Raw genomic sequence first — 25,143 nt, forward strand, 5'->3', positions numbered from 1 at the left:
CTATGGCCCTCCAGTTGTTCAGGAACTACAATTCCTATCATGCCTAGTCATGTCTGTGAATGTCAGAGTTCTACAATGCCTCATGGGATGTGTAGTTCCGCAACAGCTAGAGGGCCGTAGTTTGAGGACCCCTGCTTTAGGTAATGCTTATACAGGTGCATCTAAAAAAAATATCATCAAAAAAGTTAATTAAATTCAGTAATTCAATTCAAAAAGTGAAACTCATATTTTATATAGATGTGTTACACACAGTGTGATATATTTCAAGTATTTTCTTTCTTTTAATTTTGATGATTATGGCTTACAATTAGTAAAAACCCCAAATTCTGTATCTCAGAAAATTTGAATATTACATAGGAATTAAAAAAAACAAAAAAAAAAAACGAATTTAATACAGAAATGTTGGCTTACTGAAAAGTATGTCCATGTACAGTATAGTATGCACTTAATACTTGGTTGGGGCTCCTTTTGCATGAATTACTGCATAAATGTGGCGTGGCATGGAGGCGATCAGCCTGTGGCACTGCTGAGGTGTTATGGAAGCCCAGGTTGCTTTGATAGCGACCTTCAGCTCATCTGCATTGTTGGGTCTAGTGTCTCTCATCTTCCTTTTGACAATACCCCACAGATTCTCTATGGGGTTTAGGTCAGGCGAGTTTGCTGGCCAATCAAGCACAGAGATACCATGATCATTAAACCAGGTATTGGTAGTTTTGGCAGTATGGGCGGTGCAAAGTCCTGTTAGAAATTAAAATCAGCATCTCCTTATAGCTGGTCAGCAGAGGGAAGCAGGCCCGGACTGGGACAAAAAATAGGCCCGGGCATTTTAGGCTGTTTTTTTAAACAAAATGACCAATGATGAACAACTACTGGTTTCTCTATGTTTTTAGTTATATTTAGCCTGCACACCCATGCGATCCGATTCTGCAAATCGCACTGCGTTTTGAAAACTGATTGCGGGGTGTCTTTAACCTAACATACACTCCACAATCTGTTTGCATGGACGGGTTGCTATTTAGATGAAATCTGCATTTAGTGTGAACCCAGGCTAAGAGATAACAGGTAATTTTAGGGTACATTCAAAATATATTACCCAATTTTTGGGTAAAATATAAAAGATGAGTTCGTGTCAAGTAAATAAATACCCAACATGTCAAACCTTAAGACTATGCATGCCCGAAAATAGCAACACATTTCAGTACCCTATATTTTCCCTAGGCAAAGCTTTTAAAGATCATAGAGGTCATCAGTTCAGAGTTAACCATGAATAAGGATCCTATAATTATTGCTCTCATTCCAGTGTGCAGGGTGATATATTACACGTGTAGTAAAATCAAGGTTTTTGTTCACAGGCGCCCCCAAAATGTGTATGTAGTTTCTTATGGTATTGGTGGGATAGGGGTGACATCCGTAGCAGTGGTGGTAGTGGGGATAGGGATGACATCAGTAGTGGTGGTGGGATAGGGATGACATCAGTAGTGGTGTTGGTAGTGGGGATAGGGATGACATCAGTAGTGGTGGTGGGATAGGGATGACATCAGTAGTGGTGTTGGGATAGGGATGACAACAGTAGTGGTGGTGGTAGTGGGGATAGGGATGACATCAGTAGTGGTGGTGGGATAGGAATGACATCAGTAGTGGTGGTGGGATAGGGATGACATCAGTAGCAGTGGTGGTGGGGATAGGGATGACATCAGTAGCAGTGGGAATAGGAATGACATCAGTGGCAGTGGTAGTGGGAATTGGGATGACATCAGTGGCAGTGGTGGTGGGGATAGGGGTGACATCAGTGGCAGTGGTAGTGGGGATTGGGATGACATCAGTGGCAGTGGTGGTGGGGATAGGGGTGACATCAGTGGTGGTGGGGGATAGGGGTGACATCAGTGGCAGTGGTGGTGGGGATAGGGGTGACATCAGTGGCAGTGGTGGTGGGGATAGGGGTGACATCAGTGGCAGTGGTGGTGGGGATAGGGGTGACATCAGTGGCAGTGGTGGTGAGGATAGGGGTGACATCAGTGGTGGTGGGGATAGGGGTGACATCAGTGGCAGTGGTGGTGGGGACAGGGGTTACATCAGTGGCAGTGGGAATAGGAATGACATCAGTGGCAGTGGGGATTGGGATGACATCAGTGGCAGTGGTGGGGATAGAGATGACATCAGTGGCGGTGGTGGTGGGAATAGCGATAACATCAGTGGTGGGGATAGGGATAACATTAGTGGCAGTGTTGAGGATAGGGATGATATCAGTGGGAATGATGAGGATAGGGGTGACATCAGTGGCAGTGGTGGTAAGGATAGGAATAACATCAGTGGCAGTGGTGGTGGGGATAGGAATGACAATGTCCACTGCCACCGATGTCATCCCTATCCCCACCACCACCGCTACTGATGTCATCCCTATCCCCCCCATCACCACTGCCTCATGGGAGGGGGGGAGAGATCAGACAGAGGGATGGCGGTGGGAGGGATGGGATCAGGCAGAAGGATGGCAGTGGGAGGGATGGGATCCGGCAGAGGTATGGCGGTGGGAGAGATGTGATCAGGCAGAGGTATGGCGGTGGGAGAGATGGGATCAGGCAGAGGGATGGAGGTGGGAGAGATGGGATCAGGCAGAGGGATGGAGGTGGGAGAGATGTAATCCGGCAGAGGTATGGCGGTGGGAGAGATGGGATCAGGCAGAGGTATGGCGGTGGGAGAGATGGGATCAGGCAGAGGGATGGAGGTGGGAGAGATGGGATCAGGCAGAGGGATGGAGGTGGGAGAGATGGGATCAGGCAGTGGGATGGAGGTGGGAGAGATGGGATCAGGCAGAGGGATGGAGGTGGGAGAGATGGGATCAAGCAGAGGGATGTTGATGGAGAGATGTGATCAGGAAGAGGGATGGCCGTGGGAGAGATGGGATCAGGCAGAGGGCTGGCCGTGGGAGAGATGGGATCAGGCAGAAGGATGGCCATGGGAGAGATGGGATCAGGCAGAGGGATGGCGATGGGAGAGATGGGAGCAGGCAGAGGGATGGCGATGGGAGAGATGGGAGCAGGCAGAGGGATGGAGGTGGGAGAGATGGGATCAGGCAGAGGGATGGCGGTGGGAGAGATGGGATCAGGCAGAGGGATGGCGGTGGGAGAGATGGGATCAGGCAGAGGGATGGCGGTGGGAGAGATGGGATCAAGCAGAGGGATGGCGGTGGGAGGGATGGGATGAGGCAGAGTGATGGCGGTGGGAGGGATGGGATGAGGCAGAGGGATGGCATCGGGAGAGATGGGATGAGGCAGAGGGATGGCGGTGGGAGAGATGGGATCAGGCAGAGGGATGGCGGTGGGAGAGATGGGATCAGGCAGAGTGATGGCGGTGGGAGGGATGGGATCAGGCAGAGGGATGGCGGCGGGAGAGATGGGATCAGGCAGAGGTATGGCGGTGGGAGAGATGGGATCAGGCAGAGGGATGGAGGTGGGAGAGATGGGATCAGGCAGAGGGATGGAGGTGGGAGAGATGGGATCAGGCAGAGGGATGGAGGTGGGAGAGATGGGATCAGGCAGTGGGATGGAGGTGGGAGAGATGGGATCAGGCAGAGGGATGGAGGTGGGAGAGATGGGATCAAGCAGAGGGATGTTGATGGAGAGATGTGATCAGGAAGAGGGATGGCCGTGGGAGAGATGGGATCAGGCAGAGGGATGGCCGTGGGAGACATGGGATCAGGCAGAAGGATGGCCGTGGGAGAGATGGGATCAGGCAGAGGGATGGTGATGGGAGAGATGGGAGCAGGCAGAGGGATGGCGATGGGAGAGATGGGAGCAGGCAGAGGGATGGCGATGGGAGAGATGGGAGCAGGCAGAGGGATGGAGATGGAAGAGATGGGATCAGGCAGAGGGATGGCGGTGGGAGAGATGGGATCAGGCAGAGGGATGGCGGTGGGAGAGATGGGATCAGGCAGAGGGATGGCGGTGGGAGAGATGGGATCAGGCAGAGGGATGGCGGTGGGAGGGATGGGATGGGATGAGGCAGAGTGATGGCAGTGGGAGGGATGGGATGAGGCAGAGGGATGGCATCGGGAGAGATGGGATGAGGCAGAGGGATGAGGGTGGGAGAGATGGGATCAGGCAGAGTGATGGAGGTGGGAGGGATGGGATCAGGCAGAGGGATGGCGGCGGGAGAGATGGGATCAGGCAGAGGGATGGCGGCGGGAGAGATGGGATCAGGCAGAGGGATGGCGGCGGGAGAGATGGGATCAGGCAGAGGGATGGCGGCGGGAGAGATGGGATCAGGCAGAGGGATGGCGGTGGGAGAGATGGGATCAGGCAGAGGGATGGCGGTGGGAGAGATGGGATCAGGCAGAGGGATGGCGGTGGGAGAGATGGGATCAGGCAGAGGGATGGTGGTGGGAGAGATGGGATCAGGCAGAGGGATGGAGGTGGGAGGGATGGGATGAGGCAGAGGGATGGCGGCGGGAGAGATGGGATGAGGCAGAGGGATGGCGGCGGGAGAGATGGGATGAGGCAGAGGGATGGCGGTCGGAGGGATGGGATCAGGCAGAGGGATGGCGGCTGGAGGGATGGGATGAGGCAGAGTGATGGCGGTGGGTGAGAGATCTGATGAGGCAGAAGGATGGCGGTCGGAGGGATGGGATCAGGCAGAGGGATAGTGGCTGGAGGGATGGGATGGGATGAGGCAGAGTGATGGCGGTGGGAGAGATGGGATGAGGCAGGCTGTCACATCACATGTAACAAGCAAACTGGAATGCCGCACGGCACATGTTTTCTAGCAGCAGTGACTCACTGCTGCTAGAAAACATGTGCCATGCGGCATGCCAGTTTGCTTGTTACATGTGATGTGACAGCCAGGTGCACATTTTCAACTTGAAAATGTGCACCTGGCTGTCACATCACATGCAACAAGCAAACTGGCATGGCACATGTTTTCTAGCAGTGACAGTCAGCTCCAGACCAGTCTGACCAGAACACTGCTCTGCCGGTGGAGGCCAGCCCAGAACCACAAATCCCAGCGGTGACACACGGTGTGTTGTTTCCTTTCCTTACCTTGTTGCAGCAGCCGGTGTTGTTCTTGTCTCTCACTCTGTCAGTGGCTGGCTGTCTGCGGTGCGGTGTGGTGTCGGCGACTTCCTTCTCTCTTCTTCCCGACAACAAGCAGGGGGTCCCCGGCCTCTAGCTCCACCCCCTTCAGCCTTCAATCACCTGACGCAGGTCCACCCCTCCTGAGCGCCTATGCTGGATGCCGCTGTGGAGCCGGCCGCAGTGAGCGGCTCTGGGCTCAGCTCAGCATCAGCACGGCTGCCAGCTGAGCCCAGAGCTTAGGAGTGAGTGGCGGGGAGTCGGGGACAGCGGCGGGCGGCCTTCAGTCTCCGCGGAATCGGCCGCGGAGAGGCCAGCAGCGGCAACCGCCGGCATCGGGACACAGTCCAGACACAGTTACACTGTCTGTGACTGCACATCATGCGCCCGGAGCGGAGGCCTCGGCCCACCGGGCATATGCCCGGTCTGCCCTATGGCCAGTCCGGCCCTTGAGGGAAGCAAGAAGTGCTCTAGAATTTCCTGGTAGAGGGCTGTGCTGACTTTGGACTTGATAAACCACAGTGGGCCAACACCAGCAGATGACATGGCTCCCCTATTCATCACTGACTGTGGAAACTTCACACTGGACCTCATGCAACTTGGATTCTGTGCATTTTCACTCTTCCTCTATACTCTGGAACCTTGATTTCCAAATGAAATGCTAAATTTTCCACAGTCAGCAATGATTTGGGGAGCCATGTCACCTGCTGGTGTTCATGGAAAAGGAGCCCCGACCAAGTATTGAGTGCACACTATACTGTACAGAAATGTTGGCTTACTGAAAGTATTAAAAATCCTTTTTTTTTTTTTTTTATTGGTTTTATGTAATATTCAAATTTTCTGAGATTTTGAATTTTGGGTTTTCACTAGCTGTAAGTCATAATCACCAAAATTAAAAGAAAGAAATGTTTGAAATATTACACTCTGTGTGTAACACGTCTATATAAAATATACATTTTTCACTTTTTGAATTGAATTACTGAAATAAAATAGTTTTTTGATGATATTTTAAATTTATGAGATGCACCCGGTTATATACAGTCATTAGGTTTTTAAAACAGAAGTTATATATGTCTTACTTCTATCACAAATCCAAAAGGGTTTATTCCTAATTTTAGGATAGCAGGCACAGCTTTGCAAATCATTCCTTTATGTCCCTGTAGCCAACTGTGTATTCAGAACGGCTGGTTTGTAGTACACATACATACCAGACTGGTTAGTTGGCCATCATTAGTACTATCATTTTAGTGAGAAACACAACAGAGCCTTCTAAGAACAGAATGTATTTGTATGTCTCACTTCCATCACAGATATGGAAAATAATTCCTTATTTGAGAATACTGACCTGGGACTGCTATCCTAAACAATAGGTTACATGACAATAACAATAGATTAAAAATTATCAGAATTATTCAGTTTACTGAGTTTATTGTATAGTAGAAAATAATTTTTTTTCATCAATTCTATTTTAACTTTTGAAATGCCATAGCTCATGACCTATTGATATGTGTCATCTAATGGCGCTTTTCCACTGCATGGAACCGAACAGTTCGGCTTGCTTTTGCGCTTTTCCACTGCATGGTACCGCATGGTACGGTGTTGGAACGGTTCGGTACGGTACGGCGGCGCTTTTCCACTACATGGAACCGAACGGTACGGCTTGCTTAAAAAGTACCACCTCGGTTGTGGTTCCAAGAGGGCCGTACCGGTACCATATCCCACAATCCTTTGCATGCAGCCTTGACTGTTTGTCACTACTAGCCACTGATTGGTCAGAGAATCGTTGTTATCCCACCCACTTACCATTAGTGGAAAAGCAAACCGTACCAAACCGCATGGAACCGTTCCAACACCGTACCATGCGGTACCATGCAGTGGAAAACCAAACCGAGCCAAGCAAGGCCAAGCAGGGCCGAGTGGAGCCGAGACGGTACTTGCAGTGGAAAAGTGCCATAACATGAGCATACTTACTAACACCAGTCCTGCTCCTTGCCTGGGCAGTAACACAGTTATGGGTGACATTGTGATCCCAGGACAGAGGTCCAAGATGCCAAATGACCCGGATTTGCTTAAAGGAGTTGAAATATCTCAGAGTTTTTCACCTTAATGCATTATATGCATTAGGGTGAAAAACATTTGATGCTGCAGCTGCCCCCCAGACCCCCCCCCCCTTATTCCTAATTGAACCTGATCGTTCCAGCGACAAGCATGAGCCCAGTGGCTCCAGCCGCTGTCTCAGGTCTCATTGGATAGATTGCTAGCAGCAGGAGCCATTGGCTCCCACTGCTGTCAATCAAATCCAGTGGTACGGGAGCCGGGGGGGCGGGGCCGAGTCCTGCTGTCTGTGTCAATGAAAGCAGCAGCAGGACTAATGAGAGTGCTCGCATGGGTGCCCCCCATGGAAAGCAGCTCTCCATGGGGGAACCCAATGAAGAGGAGGAACCAGGAGCGGCGCCGGGGCACCCCAGAAGAGGAGGATCCGGGCTGCTCTCTGCAAATCCCTTGAACAGAGCAGGTAAGTATAACATGTTTGTTATTTTGCACAAAAAAAACAAAAAAAAACCTTTACCTTCACTTTAACACAGTTCCTCATCTATGCACAAGTACTTCTTTGTCAGGACTTGTCTTTTCCTTTCTCTGGACATTGGAGGTATAAATATATTTAATTAGGTTTCTGCATTGTTGGTGGGATAACTGGCACGTTTTTTTACTTTCATCTCCCAGGACGATGCCCAGATCCATTTGCCTTCTGTTATTGCACCTTGCCTTATGCATACACTGCTACATTCTTCATCCAGATTACAGGTATGTAATTATTACATATGGAATGATGTTATAACAGCTACTTAAATCATATGTGCGCTCGGGTGATAGATTGCGTTTCGTTTGCTTTGTGTATTACACCTAGCTACGGGGGTTGCAGGAAATAGGCGGCCCGAGCGGAAGTGGGAGCGGGTACCTGTCAAATCTAGGTACCTGCTCCTCTCCCCCCCCCCCCCAAAAAAAAGGACATGCCAAATGCGGCATGTCAGGAGGCACTTTTGGGTGGAACTCCACTTTAACACTGATAGAACATACTTCCTTATTTCATGCAGTGTCAGCAGGAAAACAGAGCCAATAATGGGACTTTTGTACTTACTGTAAAATCCATTTCTCTGAGTTCATCGACGGACACAGCACTCCATAAATTATAACTACTGGGTTATATCGCCTCCTTCAGGAGTAGGACTAGGCAAAACAGAAAACACCTGGTTACACCCACGGGCCTTCCTCAGCTGGTATATAATCCCCCCTTCTCTGCTCTAGGTAATTAGTTTTAATCTGTCTAGTCAGGACTGCCGGGATCTCTTGGTCCTAGCAATTTTTTTTCACCTTCCTTGCATCTTTTTGGCTTTTTTTCTTGGGAGATCTACAATCAACTACCAGTCTGGGCGACAGGCTGGATAATCTTGATCCAGTGGTCCCCCCAGCCTGCGAGCATGTGCAGACCACAGCTACGCACTAGGTCGGCCGCGACTTAGCCTCACGGACAGAGGCTGGCCGGTGAGTTCAAAGTCTCGCAGGGTCGCATACTTTGGTGGCCAGGAGTTCTGTCTGGAGTGTCACCTGCACCAAAGAAGGATAAGTCCCGTGCCCCTCTTTCCCCTTTTGGTGGTTTGGGGTGGACGCGGGTACCCTCCAGGGATGGTCGGGCCTGCCTGCAGGTTCCCTCCTTCCATCCTAAAATCCCTCAGTGAGCTGTGTGTGTCCTGCCCTGGTAGTATGGAGGGGTCTCCGTATAGGAGACCCCGAGGTGCATGCCCTACTTTATGGTGCAGTGTGGGTATAGTGCAGGTAAACATTGAGCCAATACTACATTTTCTAAGCAGTGCATGGCTGCTCTTTTTATTTTTTTGGCTATAATCACAAAGCGTTAACACAAGGATCTTTATTTTAGCCATGTGACTGTAAGTTTTAGATTTTTGGATTTTCCTTTAGGCTGGATTCAAACCTATGCGTGTTGCTTTTGAGCAATTCTGTAGTGCTTTTTGCTGTGCTGTCCACTGTTTTTACTGCGATTTTGCCGTGATTTGTGTTTTGCTTTTTTTTAATGCTTTTTGTTGTTGGGCAGATTTAAAAACGCAAATCGCAGTAAAACGCACAACATGCTTTTCTGTAGCTTCTTCATTGAAGTCTATTGAACCAAAAAAAGCAATAAAAGCACCATTTTGCATTTAAAAAAAAGTTCCTGACCCTTTCCAAAAACACAGAGGCACAGAAATTTACTGATGTGAATGTATTCCATAGGAACCCATGTTAAACAAATTCCATGCATTTCTGCAAAAAGCATGAAAAATCACATTGGTGTGAATGGAGCCTTACACCTTGCCTTTGAAACTACATTTTTAGTTTTGGCCAGGCTCACACTTTAATATGTTCAAATTTTTTTTTTTTATTCAAAAAGTTAAATTAACTGATTTTGTAAAAGGTAAAACTGGGAGTGGAACCAGAAAAGTATGGAAGTAGATTGGTGTAAAGGTGAACATTTGATTGCATGGAACAGAAAACTCCATTACACCACAGGATCACATGTAGAGTACTCTAGTTATTGGTCTCCTCTCCAGAGGAGTGACCCTGTCCTCACCTTTTTCCCTTTCTTCTTCTCAAATGTATTTTTCTACCCACTAATTCTACCTTTCATCATCTCAATCTTCTTAGATTTACACCACAGCCACTACGCAAAGGGCAATTTCTTGAAAATGTATTGTGTGAAGCTATCTACTATGGTCCCTGCTAGGGTTATATGAGTCACCTCCACAGGGTGGGTATGGATGATCAAGAACTACTGGGTCAGAGTCCAGCTTGGAGTGAAGCTGCAGTTGTAACGGCATTCTTTTTTTTTTTTTTTTTTTTGGCATTCTTATTTGCCGCCCAGGATGTTCTAAAGCACAGGGACAACCAGTAATGGTTACCTTGATGTTCAGAGTCCAGCTGCCAGTAATAAGCCCTTGTAACACTAATGGTTATATTGCTCATGCAGTGAACATCACTGTTCTAAGGTTTTTTGATTGTAGACGGTTGCCTATTGACATGTTACTGAAACTGGCCAACCCTAAATGTGAGGGGATGGCAGTTTGACAGAACACAGCAGACAGATGTAGGTGGGGCTTTTCTTTTTTTTTTTAGAAAAAAGGTGCAGGAACTCAACCACGACCCCCCCCAAATTCCACCTCCCCCCACAGCTTTCAAACTGCACCAAATAATGGCTGTGGTCCAATTTCACTAACAGTGGCAGGGTATTAAAGCAGCATTAAATACCAGGAGTGCATTATGTGCAGAGTTTGGGGGGGGGGGGGGGGGTGCTGCGTGCAGAGTTTAGGGGTGTGCTGCGTGTAGAGTTTGGGGGGTGTGTTGCGTGCAGAGTTTGGGGGGTGTGCTGCGTGCAGAGTTTGGGGGGTGTGCTGCGAGCAGAGTTTGGGGGGTGTGCTGCGAGCAGAGTTTGGGGGTGTGCTTCGCGCAGAGTTTGGGGGTGTGCTTCGCGCAGAGTTTGGGGGTGTGCTATGTGCAGAGTTTGGGGGGGGTGCTTCGCGCAGAGTTTGGGGGGTGTGTTGCGTGCAGAGTTTGGGGGGTGTGCTGCGTGCAGAGTATGGGGGGTGTGCTGCGAGCAGAGTTTGGGGGTGTGCTTCGCGCAGAGTTTGGGGGTGTGCTTCGCGCAGAGTTTGGGGGTGTGCGATGTGCAGAGTTTGGGGGGTGTGCTTCGCGCAGAGTTTGGGGGTGTGCTATGTGCAGAGTTTGGGGGGTGTGCTGCGTGCAGTGTTTGGGGGGTGTGCTGCGTGCAGTGTTTGGGGGGTGTGCTGCGTGCAGAGTTTGGGGGTGCCTGCGCGTAGAGTTTGGGGGTGTGCTATGTGCATATTTTGGGGATGCGCTACAAACAGAATATAGAGTTCAGCCTTCTTCCACAGCTGCTTACCTCTGCATCCCCTATCCGCATCTCACTTTCACCCCTCTTCAGCTCTGATCTGTGCATGCAAACCCCCCCCCCCCCCAGCCCCCCAAAAAGCCCCACCATCTTCCACATGTCTTACTTTTGTTGCTGAATTAGGCTGAAGCACCCATCCGGGTTCTAGTACCTCCGCGCACACTCTAGGTGGCTCTGCCTCTCTCATTTGCAGGGTGATCATCCAGTGGGGTTGTCGGCATCCGCACTAAACCCTGGGCTCCTGCTTCTCCCTTGTCCCCATTCTGCACTCAGTGGGAGCCACTGGGAGACAAGCTATCACTGGTAAATACAGAAGCCGGATGTCTGTGTTCAAAGTTTATAGTGGTGAGCAGGGAGCCGAGGGCCTGAGCCAGAGGTGGTGGAACAGAGTTCCACCAAGTTCCAGCTGAAAATAAGCCCTGGTTGTAGATAGAAATGATCATCCGAATTATTGGAAAATGGTCATGTCTGACCTTCAAGTATTGTTCACTCCTTAGAAACATAGAAAAGTGACAGCAGAAAAAAGACTACGTAGTCCATTGAGTTGGCCTGCCTTCCGTGACTTTCAATGGGCCTCTTGTCCCACCGGGAGACCCGAGCACCCAGCCGGCACATCCGCCGGCTGGATGGAGTCCCGATCGAAGCCGGAAACGGCTTTGATCGGGTCTCCGATGACCTAACCCGGAGGCGTCACTTCCGGGTTACTGTGCTGCAAAAGGCGGCAAATTTAAAAAACGGCTGTATGCAAAAACGCCGTTTTCGGCGTTTTGCATACATGAAAGAGTACCTGTCACTGCATATTGGTGTCACAAGGGATGTTTACATTGCTTGTGACAGCAATAAAAGTGATCAGATTTTTTTTTTTAAAAAAACCTGTAATAAAGTTAAAAAAAAAATAAAATAAATAGGGAAAAAAAAAAATTTTAGCCGCCCCCGTCACCGTTAGCTCGCGCACAAAAAAAAATGTATACGGAAGTCGAGCCGCAAATTAAATCGCTGTTCAAACCACACATGTGTGGTATCGCCGCGATCGCCAGAACGTGAGCAATAATTAAAAAAAAAAAACTACACTCTAACTCTAAACTGGTAACCGTTAAAAAAATTTAAATTTAAATCGTCACCTATTGAGATTTCTCTTGACCGTAGTGTGTCGCCATTCCACGGGTGTGCGCAATTTTAAACCGTATCTATTTACTCGGCGTGACATCATCTTTCACAATATACAAAAAAATGGGCTAACTTTACTGTTTAGTATTTTTTAAATGCAGTGAAATGTGATTTTTCTAGATTTTTCCAAAAAAATGGCGTTTTAAAGACCGCTGCGCAAATACCGCGTGACAAAAAATATTGCAATGACCGACATTTTATTCTCCAGAGTCTTTGCTAAAAAAATATATATATATATAATGTTTGGGGGTTCTAAGTAGTTTTCTAGGAAAAAAACTGAATTTTTGTAAAATCTTACCGTAAAATTCCTTTCTCTGAGTCCTCCGACAGTCGCCGCCACTTCATAATCTTCACTAATGGGGTATTGACCTTTGCTCCGTAGGAGTAGCTAGGCAACAAGATTTGTTAATATAAAAGCTTTTAGCATATCACACCCCTAGGGGGCGGTCCCCTCAGTCAATACCTCCCTGCTTCCTGCATTCTCAACTCAGTTTCAGTAGCATAGCAGTAGAGTACATAAACAAACCCCCAAAGAGGGGCGGGGCGGCGACTGTCGGAGGACTCATAGAAAGGAATTTTACGGTAAGATTTTACAAAAATTCAGTTTTCTCTTACGTCCTCCGACAGTCGCCGCCACTTCATAATCTTCACTAATGGGGACGTCCCAGAGCAGTGTAGACATGAGGGGTGGGAAAAACGCAGCCGCGCCTAAAGCACCCACAGCAGAGAAAGGAACCTTACCAAGTAAGAGAACCAACTGGGCAACAGGAAAAAATGTGCTCAACAGGAGCAACAACCCAGGAAAGAACAAGTAACCCAGGGGTAAAACACCCCAACAGCCAAGGGCCCAAACAAGGGACCCTAAGGCACTGCTGCACTAAGAACTTTACGGCCAAAGGAAGCATCTGCCGATGCCTGAACATCCACTTTGTAAAATTTGGAGAAGGTGTGAACGGACGACCAAGTCGCCGCCTTACACACCTGGGCCACAGAAGCCTGATGACGATAGGCCCAAGACGTACTCAGAGACCTGGTAGAGTGCGCCTTCACAGGGAAAGGAGGAACCTTCCCCTTCAAAGCATAGGCCTGCACAATGGTCTGTCTGATCCATTTGGCGATGGTCGCAGCCGACGCTGCCATGCCCTTCCGAGAGCCCTCAGGAAGAACAAACAGAGAATCCGACTTGCGAAAGGATTTCGTCGATGACAGGTAAACCCTGATCGCCCGAACAACATCCAAGGAATGCAAAGCCACCTCCTTTGGATGCTTAGGCTTCGCGCAAAGCGAAGGCAAGACAATGTCCTCATTGAGGTGAAATTCCGAGATCCTCTTCGGAAGAAAAGAAGGGTTAGGTCGTAAGACCACCCTATCCAAATGAATCACTAAGTAGGGAGAGCTGCAGGACAAGGCCGCCAGCTCCGACACCCTACGAGCCGAAGTGATCGCTACCAAAAAGGCAACCTTCTTGGACAACAGAGACAACGAAATCTCCCTGATCTTCTCAAAGGGAGCATGCTGTAACACGGACAGAACAAGGTTCAAGTCCCATGGAGGTAAAGGATCCCTCCGAGGAGGGGCCAAGTGCCGCACCCCTTGAACAAAGGTGCTAACCAAAGAATTAGACGCCACAGGGCGTTGAAAGAGAACGGCCAGCGCAGAAATCTGACCCTTAATCGTGGCCAACGCCAAACGCTGGTCCACGCCCGTTTGAAGGAAGGCCAACACTCTCGATACCGAGTATGAGCGAGGGGAGTATCCCTGGACTCACACCAGGCAAAATACGCCTTCTAAGTACGGTAGTAAATCTTCCCCGAAGAGGCCTTCCTAGCCTTGATCAAAGTGGGAATGACCTCAGGGGAGAGACCCCTATCCTTCAGGACCTGGCTTTCAACAGCCAGGCCGTTAAAGCCAGCGACTGTAAAGCAGGATGGAATATCGGTCCTTGAGACAGGAGATCTTCTCGAAGAGGCAGACGCCAGGGAGCGTCGACTGCCAGATTTACGAGGTCTGCGTACCAAGACCGGCGAGGCCAGTCCGGTGCCACCAGAATCACCGTGTGCGGTTCCGAGGCTAACCTGCGAAGGAGCCTGGACAGCAGCTGAATCGGTGGAAAGGCATACATCAGACGATACTGATGCCAGGGCGCCACTAACGCGTCTGAGGCGTCCGCCCGAGGATCGCGCGTTCTTGCCACGAACCTTTCCACCTTGTTGTTCAGACGAGACGCGAACAGGTCCACATCTGGGGAACCCCACTTCACGCACAACATCTGGAAGACATCCGGGTGAAGGGACCATTCTCCCTGGTCCAGGGTCTGGCGACTCAGATAATCCGCCTGCCAGTTCTCCACCCCCAGAATGTGAACTGCCGTTATCGCCGGGACGTGCGTCTCGGCCCAAGACAGAATGTCGGCTACTTCCCGAGCCGCTCGGGCACTCCTGGTGCCCCCTTGGTGGTTGATGTAGGCTACCGCTGTGGCATTGTCCGTCTGAACCCAAACCGGACGGCCCTGAAGCCTGTCCGTCCAACGCAGAAGGCAGAGATTTATCGCTCGCAATTCCAGAATGTTGATCGGAAGGGAGGATTCCTCCTCTGACCAAGTTCCCTGGGCGGACAGAACGCCCAGAACACCACCCCAGCCCGACAGGCTGGCATCCGTAGTGATCACTGTCCACGAAAAAGGACGAAAGGACTTGCCCCCCGACACCACCGGGACTGGAGCCACCACAAAAGACCCCCTCGGGTGAGGCGGCTCAACGAGATCCGCAAATCCAGAGATTGCGGACGCCCGTCCCACTTGGCCAGGATCTCCGCCTGAAGATCCCGGGTGTGAAACTGGGCGAAGGGAATCGCCTCGAAAGCCGAGACCATCAAACCCAGACACCTCATACCCGTCCGAAGGGACAAGCACTGATTGTCCCTGAGGGACCTGACTTCGTCCTGAAGTGTCCGGAGCTTGTCTTCCGGCAGGAAGATCGCTTGAACAGAGTCCAGGATCATCCCCAGGTAGGGAAGACGAACCGACGGACACAGCGTCGACTTCTGAAAATTTATCGTCCAACCGAACTCCTGCAGAGTCTGCATCGTGATGGACAGGTCGTTCACCAGGCCCTGACTGGTCGCAGACCGAATCAAGATATCGTCCAGATACCCCAAGACAGAGACGCCCAGGACCGGCGCAAGCACCTTGGTGAAAACCCGCGGAGCCGAAGCGAGACCGAAGGGTAACGCCACGAATTGGTAATGATCCTCCGCAATGGCGAATCGAAGGTACCTCTGGTGACCCTCGAAAATGGGGATATGAAGGTACGCATTCTTCAAGTCGATGGAGGCCATGAATTCCCCCGGAACCAGGACAGCCACCACCGATCGCAGGGATTCCATGCGGAACTTGCGAACCCGCACAAAGCGGTTCAGAGCTTTTAAGTCCAAAATCTGACGCACCTTGCCCTCCTTTCTGGGCACAGTGAACAGATTGGAATAGAACCCCCGAAATCTGTCCCGATGAGGCACCGGAACCACCACTCCCTGGGCCCGCAGGTCCCGCACCACCAGGTGCAGATCCTGCAAGCGCTCCGGAGACAGCTGAAGATTTGAGGGAAAAAATCTGCTCGCCGGCCGAGAGAGAAACTCGATCTTGTATCTAGATCGAACGATTTCCTGAACCCACCTGTCCCGAATGCGGGCCAGCCAGGGTTGAAGAAAACCGAGTAAACGTCCCCCCACCCCAGAATCGGGTGAGGGCGCCCCTTCAGGCCGAATTGGCATGGGCAGCGGATCCGGACTGGCCGGACTTCTGCTTACCTGTCCACGGCTTCTTCTGGGAGCCTTGGCCCTTGAAGGGCTTGCCCTTATATTGCGACCGAAAGGCACGAAAGGACCCCTGAGAGGGCCTAAACGAGGTATTCTTCTTACCGCGAACAAACTTATTCTTGTGAGTCTGGGGTAAGAGAGAGCTCTTACCCCCGGAAATTCCCTTTATCAGAGTATCCAAAGACTCGCCAAAAAGGCGAGATCCCGCGTAGGGCAAATTAGCCAAAGTCTTGCGAGATGATTGGTCAACCGACCAACATTTCAGCCATATCAGGCGACGGTTCAATACCGCCACACTCGAGAGGCGTGCAGCGAAAGGGACTAAATCCAAGTCCGCATCACACAAATACATGACACCCTGATGAATTTGATCCACCATAGCCAATGTCGTTGGTGGAGCAGAGTCAGCCACCGGGTGCGCCTGAGCACCTGCGTCCAATCCGCAATAGCTTGGGCTGCCATAATGGAAGCAAAAATAGGCTTCAGCATAGAACCAGCAACCGTATAAGAATGACGGGCCAGAGACTCCAATCTCCTGTCCGTAGGGTCCCGGAACACCGGGGTATCCTCAGCAGGGATCGCAGTAGATTTATTCAAAACCGCCACCACGTGATCCACCTGAGGCGGCACACAACAACGCTCATCAGTGGTGTGCGTAAATGGATAACGCAGTTTGAACTTACTGGGTACAGTAAAAGGCTTCTTTAAATTGCGCCATTGCTCATCAACAGCGCGCTGAAATTCCGCAGGGCAGGGAAAAGCCTGCGCTGCTTTGCGTTTCCTTTGCGTCCCATAAGAGGACATCAAAGCAGGAGGACACGGTTCATCCTGCAGATGCAGTGTTTCCTTGATAGAAGTAATCAACTCATCCATGAGTGCAAGCTCTTCAGACGAGCCAGGGGGAGAATTATCAACCCCTTCCACCTCAGCCTCACCCTCAGACCCCCCAAGGTCCAGAGATGAACGAGACCCTGAGAAGGGCACTCCAGCCATAGCAGCCCCATCGCCCTCTGAATCAGAGGAAATGGACAATCTGGGCCGTTTTGCGGATCGATCAGCCATCAGCATCTGCACCTGAGAAGCCAAGTTTGCCACAATAGCAGCCAGATCAGCCCCCTCGGGGGAAGCAGCAGCCCCTTGGCCCCCCACCAAGGTGGGAGGAAACTTGCAATCCTGAGAATCCATGCCCCAGCAACAATAGGAAAAAGGAGTACTGCCCCTTTAAGACCGTGGCGAGCGCAGCCCACCGCACACTACAGTATGTACCGACCCCCACAGGGATAAGAACACCGAGCAGGGAAACACAGGATAAGGAAAGGTAAAAACCTGGAGAGACCACACAGGCTGCTGCCACCGATCGCTGTCCCAGAGCAAAAGGAAGTGATGTAATGACTGACCGCCCTATAAAGCCTATGCAGGCTACACAAACATGGCCGCTCGGCTGAGGCATTTTTGGGCAATGAGAAAATGGCGCCGACATGTGGCTGTACGATCGATCGCCGCCAAAATGGCGGCGTTTGGCGCCAAAACACCGCGCCCTACCATACAGGGCCGATCACCACAATTCTGCCGCAAAAAAATGGCGGACCGCAATAGCGGCCGCCGCACAGCATGTCTAAGCCCAGTCTGCCCACACAGTACACATAGCAGAGCGGGAGAACCCCCCCCCCCCCCCCCCCGCAGCCCACAGAAAGGCAGCTATTCCACACAGGAATCTGACAGGGAGCTCAGCACATATACAGACATGCAGGGTCACACAGTCACAGACTGACACCCAAAACAGACAGGTCCCCACATAGAATTGCACTTACCAGTCCGGATGGCGTGGGGAGCCTTCTCCAGCGACCAAACCGCTGTACTGAGGACAGGGAGTGTCGCAGCCAGGACGCAGTGGAACTGTGGTGCGAAACCGCAAATGGCGCCCGGTGAGGTAGCCACCTCACAGGCAGCATCCCTGCAGCGAACAGGGATGGGTCGTTCAATATGCCAGGGAAACCTGACTGAACGCTCGATGGCAGGCTGGGGAACCCCTGGCCCTGAGCCCTGGAATCCAGGGTGGCCAGTCCGAGACCCAGCTCCGCATGATCATCTTCATCCGAAGAAACTAAACTAATGCTGATAAAAAAGAACAGCTAGTAAAAGAAAGAGAAAAATACTCAAAATAAAATCAAAAAGAGGATAGAAGGGTGAGACTGAGAGCCCCAGCACAGGAACAGCTAGCTACTCCTAAGCTAGGCATTAGAAACTGAGTTGAGAATGCAGGAAGCAGGGAGGTATTGACTGAGGGGACCGCCCCCTAGGGGTGTGATATGCTAAAAGCTTTTATATTAACAAATCTTGTTGCCTAGCTACTCCTACGGAGCAAAGGCCAATACCCCATTAGTGAAGATTATGAAGTGGCGGCGACTGTCGGAGGACGTAAGAGAAATACTGATTTTAACTTGTAAACAAAAAATGTCCGAAATAGGGCTGGGGCTTAAGTGGTTAAAAAAGTGTATACCAATAACACATATATAGTGCAAAATTCAAAATAATTAGCAAACTTATGAATAAGTGTCCATAAACGGTGCAATCATCCAAAGTGTCCTCCCAAGTGTCTAAAAAATGTATACACTTTTTTAAAGACTGGCGCATCACTATGATTTTGTAATTTAGTTTGTATTGTGAGGTGTTGGCACAATTAAGTGTGTGCTGCCAGTCTGCATATTTATTTATTTGTTGTACAGTTATAGTTGTTGCACTATTGATTTATTACACTACCGATTGTATGCACTATTGATTTTTAGTAGTCACGTTTTTGGTTGCGTTGATAGCTCTTTATTTTAGATTTGTTTACATCAGCCGCCTGCCTTTCTCTCTCTCCACGGGGAGATCGCGAGTGGCCGGCGGACATTGGGTCCGCCGGTCACACGCGCGGACTTGTTAGGGAACGAGCGGGGGTGGCGCGCGCTCGCCCCCTAGAGGCTCACAGGCTAGCAACGTAGCCCTACGTCACTTTGCCTGTGAGGGGCTGACCGCCGCAGTAAATAGTCGTGCGGCGGTCGGCAAGTGGTTAATTAAAATAATTACAGTGCCATCATCCATATACAGAAATAGAAGGGGCAATTAAACCATGTGTTTAGTATCGCATGACAGGATGTGGGGTTGAATTAAACTCCCATTATGCTATACAGACTGCTAAAAATCAATTTTTTTTTTATTTGTTGTACGAGAAGGTTCTTTAGTAACCTATTGGTTTTTCAGATGGAGACTAGCATGCAAAAAAAAAAAACACGTACGATCATTGGTCCACTAATGTCATCGTGTGTACCAGGCTTCAAAAGACTGGGCTCACGTTCCATGATCACTGCCAATACCCTTTACAAATTAATTCTCATACCCACTACTGTCTACTGGGGACCAAAGGCCGTTCAACAAGTAGCATAGGATTACATGCGGCAGGGTTCCAATTCCTCTCCACTAACCAACACTTAAAAAAGAAGACTTTTGCTGGATTTATACCTAAAGGCAGGACGTTAACGTTCTCCATACTATATAACTATTGTCCTATTGAAATTTTAATATCTGTGCTCCATTTTGCAGACAAGGCCAGTCCTCTAAATCCAGCAGACATGGTAATCTAGCAATGCTGGAAAGAAACCCCATGCAGAATCACGATTTGTCACTTGATGAGGAACAGGGATTTATTCGAGGACTCTCAGAAAAAAGGTGGGTGTCAAAGACTCTTAAAATATCTTATTGTGTTGTAAAACCACAATCATCGTTTAGCTGATGTATTTTACAGCTCTAGCTTTGAATTTACTCTAGGATGGAGAGGCACGTGGATGCTATATTCACCAACACATACAGAAAGTTCCTGGGCCAAATCTCAGCCAGGCGCTACCTGCAGAGCATGATGGGAAAACGATTGGGGTAAGTGTCAATATAGGTTTGGGATTATGGAAGACTTGGTTTTTAAAATTACACCTGACACCACTTTCTGATTACAGGCAAGATTACTTGGAAAGCCAATACCAAGGGGAAAGAAAACAAAATCCTAGGATATTAAGGGAAACCATTGCATCAGTTCTGGTTGGCCTGTAAGACATTTTTTCCTTTAAAATATGAAAATGATTATTCTTGTTTTTCAGTCCGTCTGCTCAGGGGGGAATCTATCTGCTGAGCAGGCAGATGACTGATCCGTGTTATGAAGAGCTGACACAGACACAGGCCACTCTCCTCTATAGGTGGTCGGATGTAAATGGACCGCCTGTCTGTGTACACCCGTCTGTCATCCGATCGACGGATGGGGAGCGGTTCCCCATCTGTCTGTTTTGTAGTGGATTGAATGTTGCTGGATGGCTCTCACCACTACATAGAGGACAATGGATGGTGTGATTGGGTCCACATGAAAAACTGACCAGTCTCTAGGCATAGAGGGGATGGCAAGAGGCATTGCATGAAGCACTTTAACCACTTAAGCCCCGGAAGATTTTACCCCCTTCCTGACCAGGCCCTATTTTGCGATTCGGCACTGCGTGACTTTAATGGACAATTGCGCGGTCGTGCGACGCTGTACCAAAACGAAATTGACGTCCTTTTTTCCCCACAAACAGAGCTTTCTTTTGGTGGTATTTGATCACCTGTGCGATTTTTACTTTTTGCACTATAAAAAAAAAAAAAAAAAGAGCGTAAATTTTGCAAAAATAACAATATTTTTCACATTTTTTTATATTAAATTCCCCAAAAAAAATGTAAAAATCAATTTTTTTTTAACATTTTAGGCCAATTTGTTTTCTGCTACATATGTTTGGTAAAAAAAAAAAAAAAATCGCAATAAACGTATTTTGATTGGTTTTCGCAAAAGTTATTGCGTTTACTAACAAAGGGAAAGATTTTTGTTGTTTTTTTTTTTTTTTTTAACAAATGATGGCGGCGATTTGCAATTTTTTTTTTTGCGGGACTGCGACATTGCGGCAAACAGATCGGACCCTTGACTGACATTTTTGGGAGTACCAGTGACATTACTACAGTAATCAGTGCTATAAATATGCACTGTTACTGTAAAAATAACACTGGCAGGGAAGGGGTTAACTTGATTAGACATCCAGGCGCTCGCCCCCTAGAGCCTCACAGCCTAGCGACTTAGTCCTACGTCGCTTTGCCTGTGAGGGGCTGACTGCCACAGTAAATATACTGTGGGCGGTCGGCAAGTGGTTAAATCAATTCTGTATGAAGATAACTTATTTCTTCATAGTACAGCCATGGCCAAAAGTTTTGAGAATGACAAATATTCATTTTCACAAAGTCTGCTGCTTGTGTTTTTTTGTCAGATGTTACTATGATATATTAACGTATAATGACAAGAATTCCATAAGTCTCAAAGGCTTTTATTGACAATTACACTTAGTTTATGCAAAGAGACAATACTTTTTCAGCAGTGACCTTTCTTTTTCAAGACCTCTGCAATTCGCCCTGGCATGCTTTCAATCAACTTCTGAGCCACATCCTGACCTGACTGATGGCATTTCATTCTTACATAGTTTGTGAGGTTGAAAAAAGACATCAGTCCATCCACTTGGACCTATGATGTACATTGTATACCCCTGTATTCTTGCATAATCAATGCTTGGAGTTTGTCAGAATTTGTGATTTTTTTGTTTGTTCACCCGCCTCGAGGACCAACCACAAGTTCTTAATGGGATTAAGGTCTAGGGAGTTTCCTGGCCATGGACCCAAATTTTTGAAGTTTTGTTCCCCAAGCCATTTAGTTATCACTTATGCCTTATGGCAGGGTGCTCCATCATGCTGGAAAATGCATGATTTGTCACCAAACTATTCTTGAATGTTTGGGAGAAGTTGCTCTCTGAGGATGTTTTTGCACCCATCCTTACTCATGGCTGTGTTCTGAGGCAGAATTGTGAGTGAGCCCACTCCCTTGGCTAAGAAGCACACATGAATGGTTTTAGGATGCTTTTCTGTTGGGCATAACACAGGAGTGATGGTAGCGTTCTCCTTTTCTTCTCCGGACAAGGTTTTTTTCTAGATGCCCCAAACAATCGGAAAGGGGATTCATCAGAGAAAATGACTTTACCCCAGTCCTCAGCAGTCCAATCCGTGTACCGTTTGCAGAGTATCAGTCTGTCCCTGATGTTTTTCTTGGAGAGAAGGGGCTTCTTTGCTGCCCTTGACACCAGGCCATCCTTTAAAAGTCTTCTTCTTATGCCTCGTACACACGCGTCGATAGTTGGCCATGAATTTTCGGCCAACGTCCGATCGGCCAATTTTCAGCTTGTTAGTATGATGCTTCCAACAACCGACTCCGACTTTTCGGCCGAATAAAATCTGGTGTGCAGGCTATAAAATTTTTGTTAGCCGACAACACAACGGCCGATTTTTCGTCAGTCAGTACAGATTTCGGCAGACAAAAATCTGATGAGCAAGACTGGGCATGCTCAGGGAAGAAAAAACACACGGAAAGTAAACCAACACATGACATCACTTCTGAAGTAGATTTTTGTTGGCCGAAAAAATCCGTGTGCAGTCTAGGCACATTCCAACCAACACAACACAACTCTGGACAAAGGTCGGCTGATAATTGTTGCGTGTGTACGAGGCATTACTGTGCATGCAGATACACTCACACCTGCCTGCTGCCATTCCTGAGCAAGCTCTGCACTGGTGGTGCCATCAACTGTAGGAAATGGTCTTGGGGCTCGCTGGACTTTCTTGGGCGCCCTGAAGCCTTCTTCACAAATGCAGTGGAAATGTTTTTATGGGATTAAGTGGCAAAGAGGGACTTTGGAAATAATTGCAATTCATCTGATCACTCTTCATAACATTCTGGTGTATATGCAAATTGTCATCATAAAAACCGAGGCAGCAGACTTTGAAAATGAATAATTGTGTCCTTCTCAAAACTTTTGGCTACGGCTATAGGCCCTATACTGCTAATCACTGCTAATGTGGTTTACACTGCATCCCAGGAGCCCCATTTTTTCTCTAGACGCTGCATCTTACAGTTCAACACAAATGTGTTGGCAACTGGTTTAGAGGAGATTGCATCGCATTAGGAATGCGATGGATGCATGCCTCTACATGAGTTTCAGATAAATCAAAGTTTCCATAGAACTTAGGGCACATTGAACATGGTCTGTAGGCATCAGATCGTGCCTGCTATCAAAGCATAAGGTTAGTTTATGACTAGCTGTCCACAGGGGTCTTCAAACTATGGCCCTCCAGTTGTTTAGGAACTACAATTCCCATCATGCCCTAATCATGTCTGTGAATGTCAGAGTTTTACAATGCCTCGTGGGATGTGTAGTGCCACAACAGCTGGAGGGCCGTAGTTTGAGGATCCCTGGATTAAAAAGTGGAGGTTGGAAAAAGTTCCTGACTACTATCAAGTCATCCGCATTTACTAGGTTGGTTCAGTACATTCGTCTATTTTTTTTTTTGAGCGTCATGTCCTCTGCTGAACTAAATGCAGCATGCAATGTTTGGGCATTGCCACCGCACTGACTTATCCAGATTCCCATGAACATTCCAAGAGTGGCCTGGGCACATGAACTGGATTTTTTATTGTTTTGCATTCTTAGTACTCACTCATTCTACCTCCAGTGTACTGTTATAACACATTTTATTTGTCCACAGGAAGAACCCAGACTGGACAGTAGATCAGTCTTAGCAGCTGTAGACCTACACTAAAACATTCTTTATATTCAAGATATAATTTTTTTTGCCAAGAAGTGGATGCTGTAAATGAAAGTGTTGAAAAAATATCACCCATCAACATGGCAAACACAATCCAAGTGTTTCTGGAGTCTGAAACGGTGATCATCATGGCAACAGTTCCTCTTTGTTTTGTTGAAAGTGTAAATTATTAGTTTTGGTAAATAAAAAGAAAAGGTTTTATGAAGCATTCTGTTTCTGGTCTCCATGGGATTGATGGATGGAGCTCAATTTAGGTACAAAGGTCTAGCTAACTGACGACTTCTCTACTGCTGATACACTGATCTCAGACAAGGCAAATGCCATTTTGTCTGTGCTCCTAATCCCCAATTTCTCTGTAAGGCCCGTACACACGATAAGAAACTCTGAAGGGAAATTTCGTCCGACGACCGATCTGCCAATTTAGTTTGGTGCTTTCGACAGCCGACTCCGACTTTTCGGCTGACAAAATCCTGATGTGCAGGCTATAAAATTTTTGTTGTCCGTAATACAACGTCCGATTTTCGTCTCATTAGTACAGATTTAGACGGAAAAAAATCTTAAGAGCAAGACTAGGCATGCTCAGAGACAAAATAACACATACAAAGCAATCCAACACATGACATCACTTCTGAAGTAGAATTCTGTCGTACGGGAAAATTCGTATGAAAAAAACCTCTTCACTTTCCACATCAGACTAGCATGCCACAAAAAAAGGACGACAGATCGTTCGATAATCTGATCGTGTGTACGGGGCTTTAGTTTTAATGACATACCAATCACAATAAAGTGTAACTAAAGTTAAGAAACAAAAATCACATACATTTTTCAAGTTTCAGCTCTCAGGTTTATCCCGTTTTTTTTTTTTTTTTTCAATTCTGTGTACAATTAGTCCCCGTAAATACATACATGTTACAGAGATCTATCTCCCTTCATGCCTGTGTCTGCAATTCATTCTGCTCTTTCAATATCTCAATTTGTCGTCACCTATTCAGATGGCCTGACAGCAGAAACTACAAATGTAAGGCTGGATACACACTACACAACTTTTGTTGTTAGATTTCCTTTAGATTTCCCTTCAACTATGTAGTGCAAGAACCTGCCTGATTGCATACATATTGAAAGTTTTTAGGTCTGACCTCATATTATATGGTTTTGGTAAATCTAAAGGAAAAAAACCTAAAGAAAATCGTATAGCGTGTATCCAGCTTAAGTGATGATGAAGTGAAAGGCATCACTTTAGACAAGTATGTTCTATCTTGCTTTATTACTGTTCCAGAAGCAGGTCTAATAGAATGTAATCGAGCAATTAAAGAGGAAGTAAACCCTCCTCTACAACTTGTACCTATAGGCAAGCCTATGATAAGGCTTACCTATAGGTACTGTAAATATCTCCTAAACATGTACCGTTTAGGAGATATTTACCTTACATGTCGCCAGTGACGTCAC

At 48.1% G+C, this 25,143-nt stretch overlaps 1 protein-coding gene across 1 annotated transcript; it reads left to right on the forward strand.

The window, feature by feature from the left end:
* Nucleotides 1–7,794: 7,794 nt before the first annotated feature.
* GHRH (growth hormone releasing hormone) lies at nt 7,795–23,902 on the forward strand (the record flags this gene model as incomplete). The annotated part of the gene is made up of 5 exons (XM_082271947.1): nt 7,795–7,871; nt 19,588–19,713; nt 19,813–19,917; nt 19,995–20,084; nt 23,638–23,902. 5 exons carry the CDS (start codon nt 7,795–7,797, stop codon nt 23,669–23,671), a joined length of 432 nt encoding a protein of 143 aa, XP_082128073.1. The 3' UTR covers nt 23,672–23,902.
* Nucleotides 23,903–25,143: the final 1,241 nt, after the last annotated feature.

The sequence above is a fragment of the Pelophylax lessonae genome, assembly GCF_965119305.1.
Source record: "Pelophylax lessonae genome assembly, chromosome: 11".
Classification (NCBI taxonomy): domain Eukaryota; kingdom Metazoa; phylum Chordata; class Amphibia; order Anura; family Ranidae; genus Pelophylax; species Pelophylax lessonae.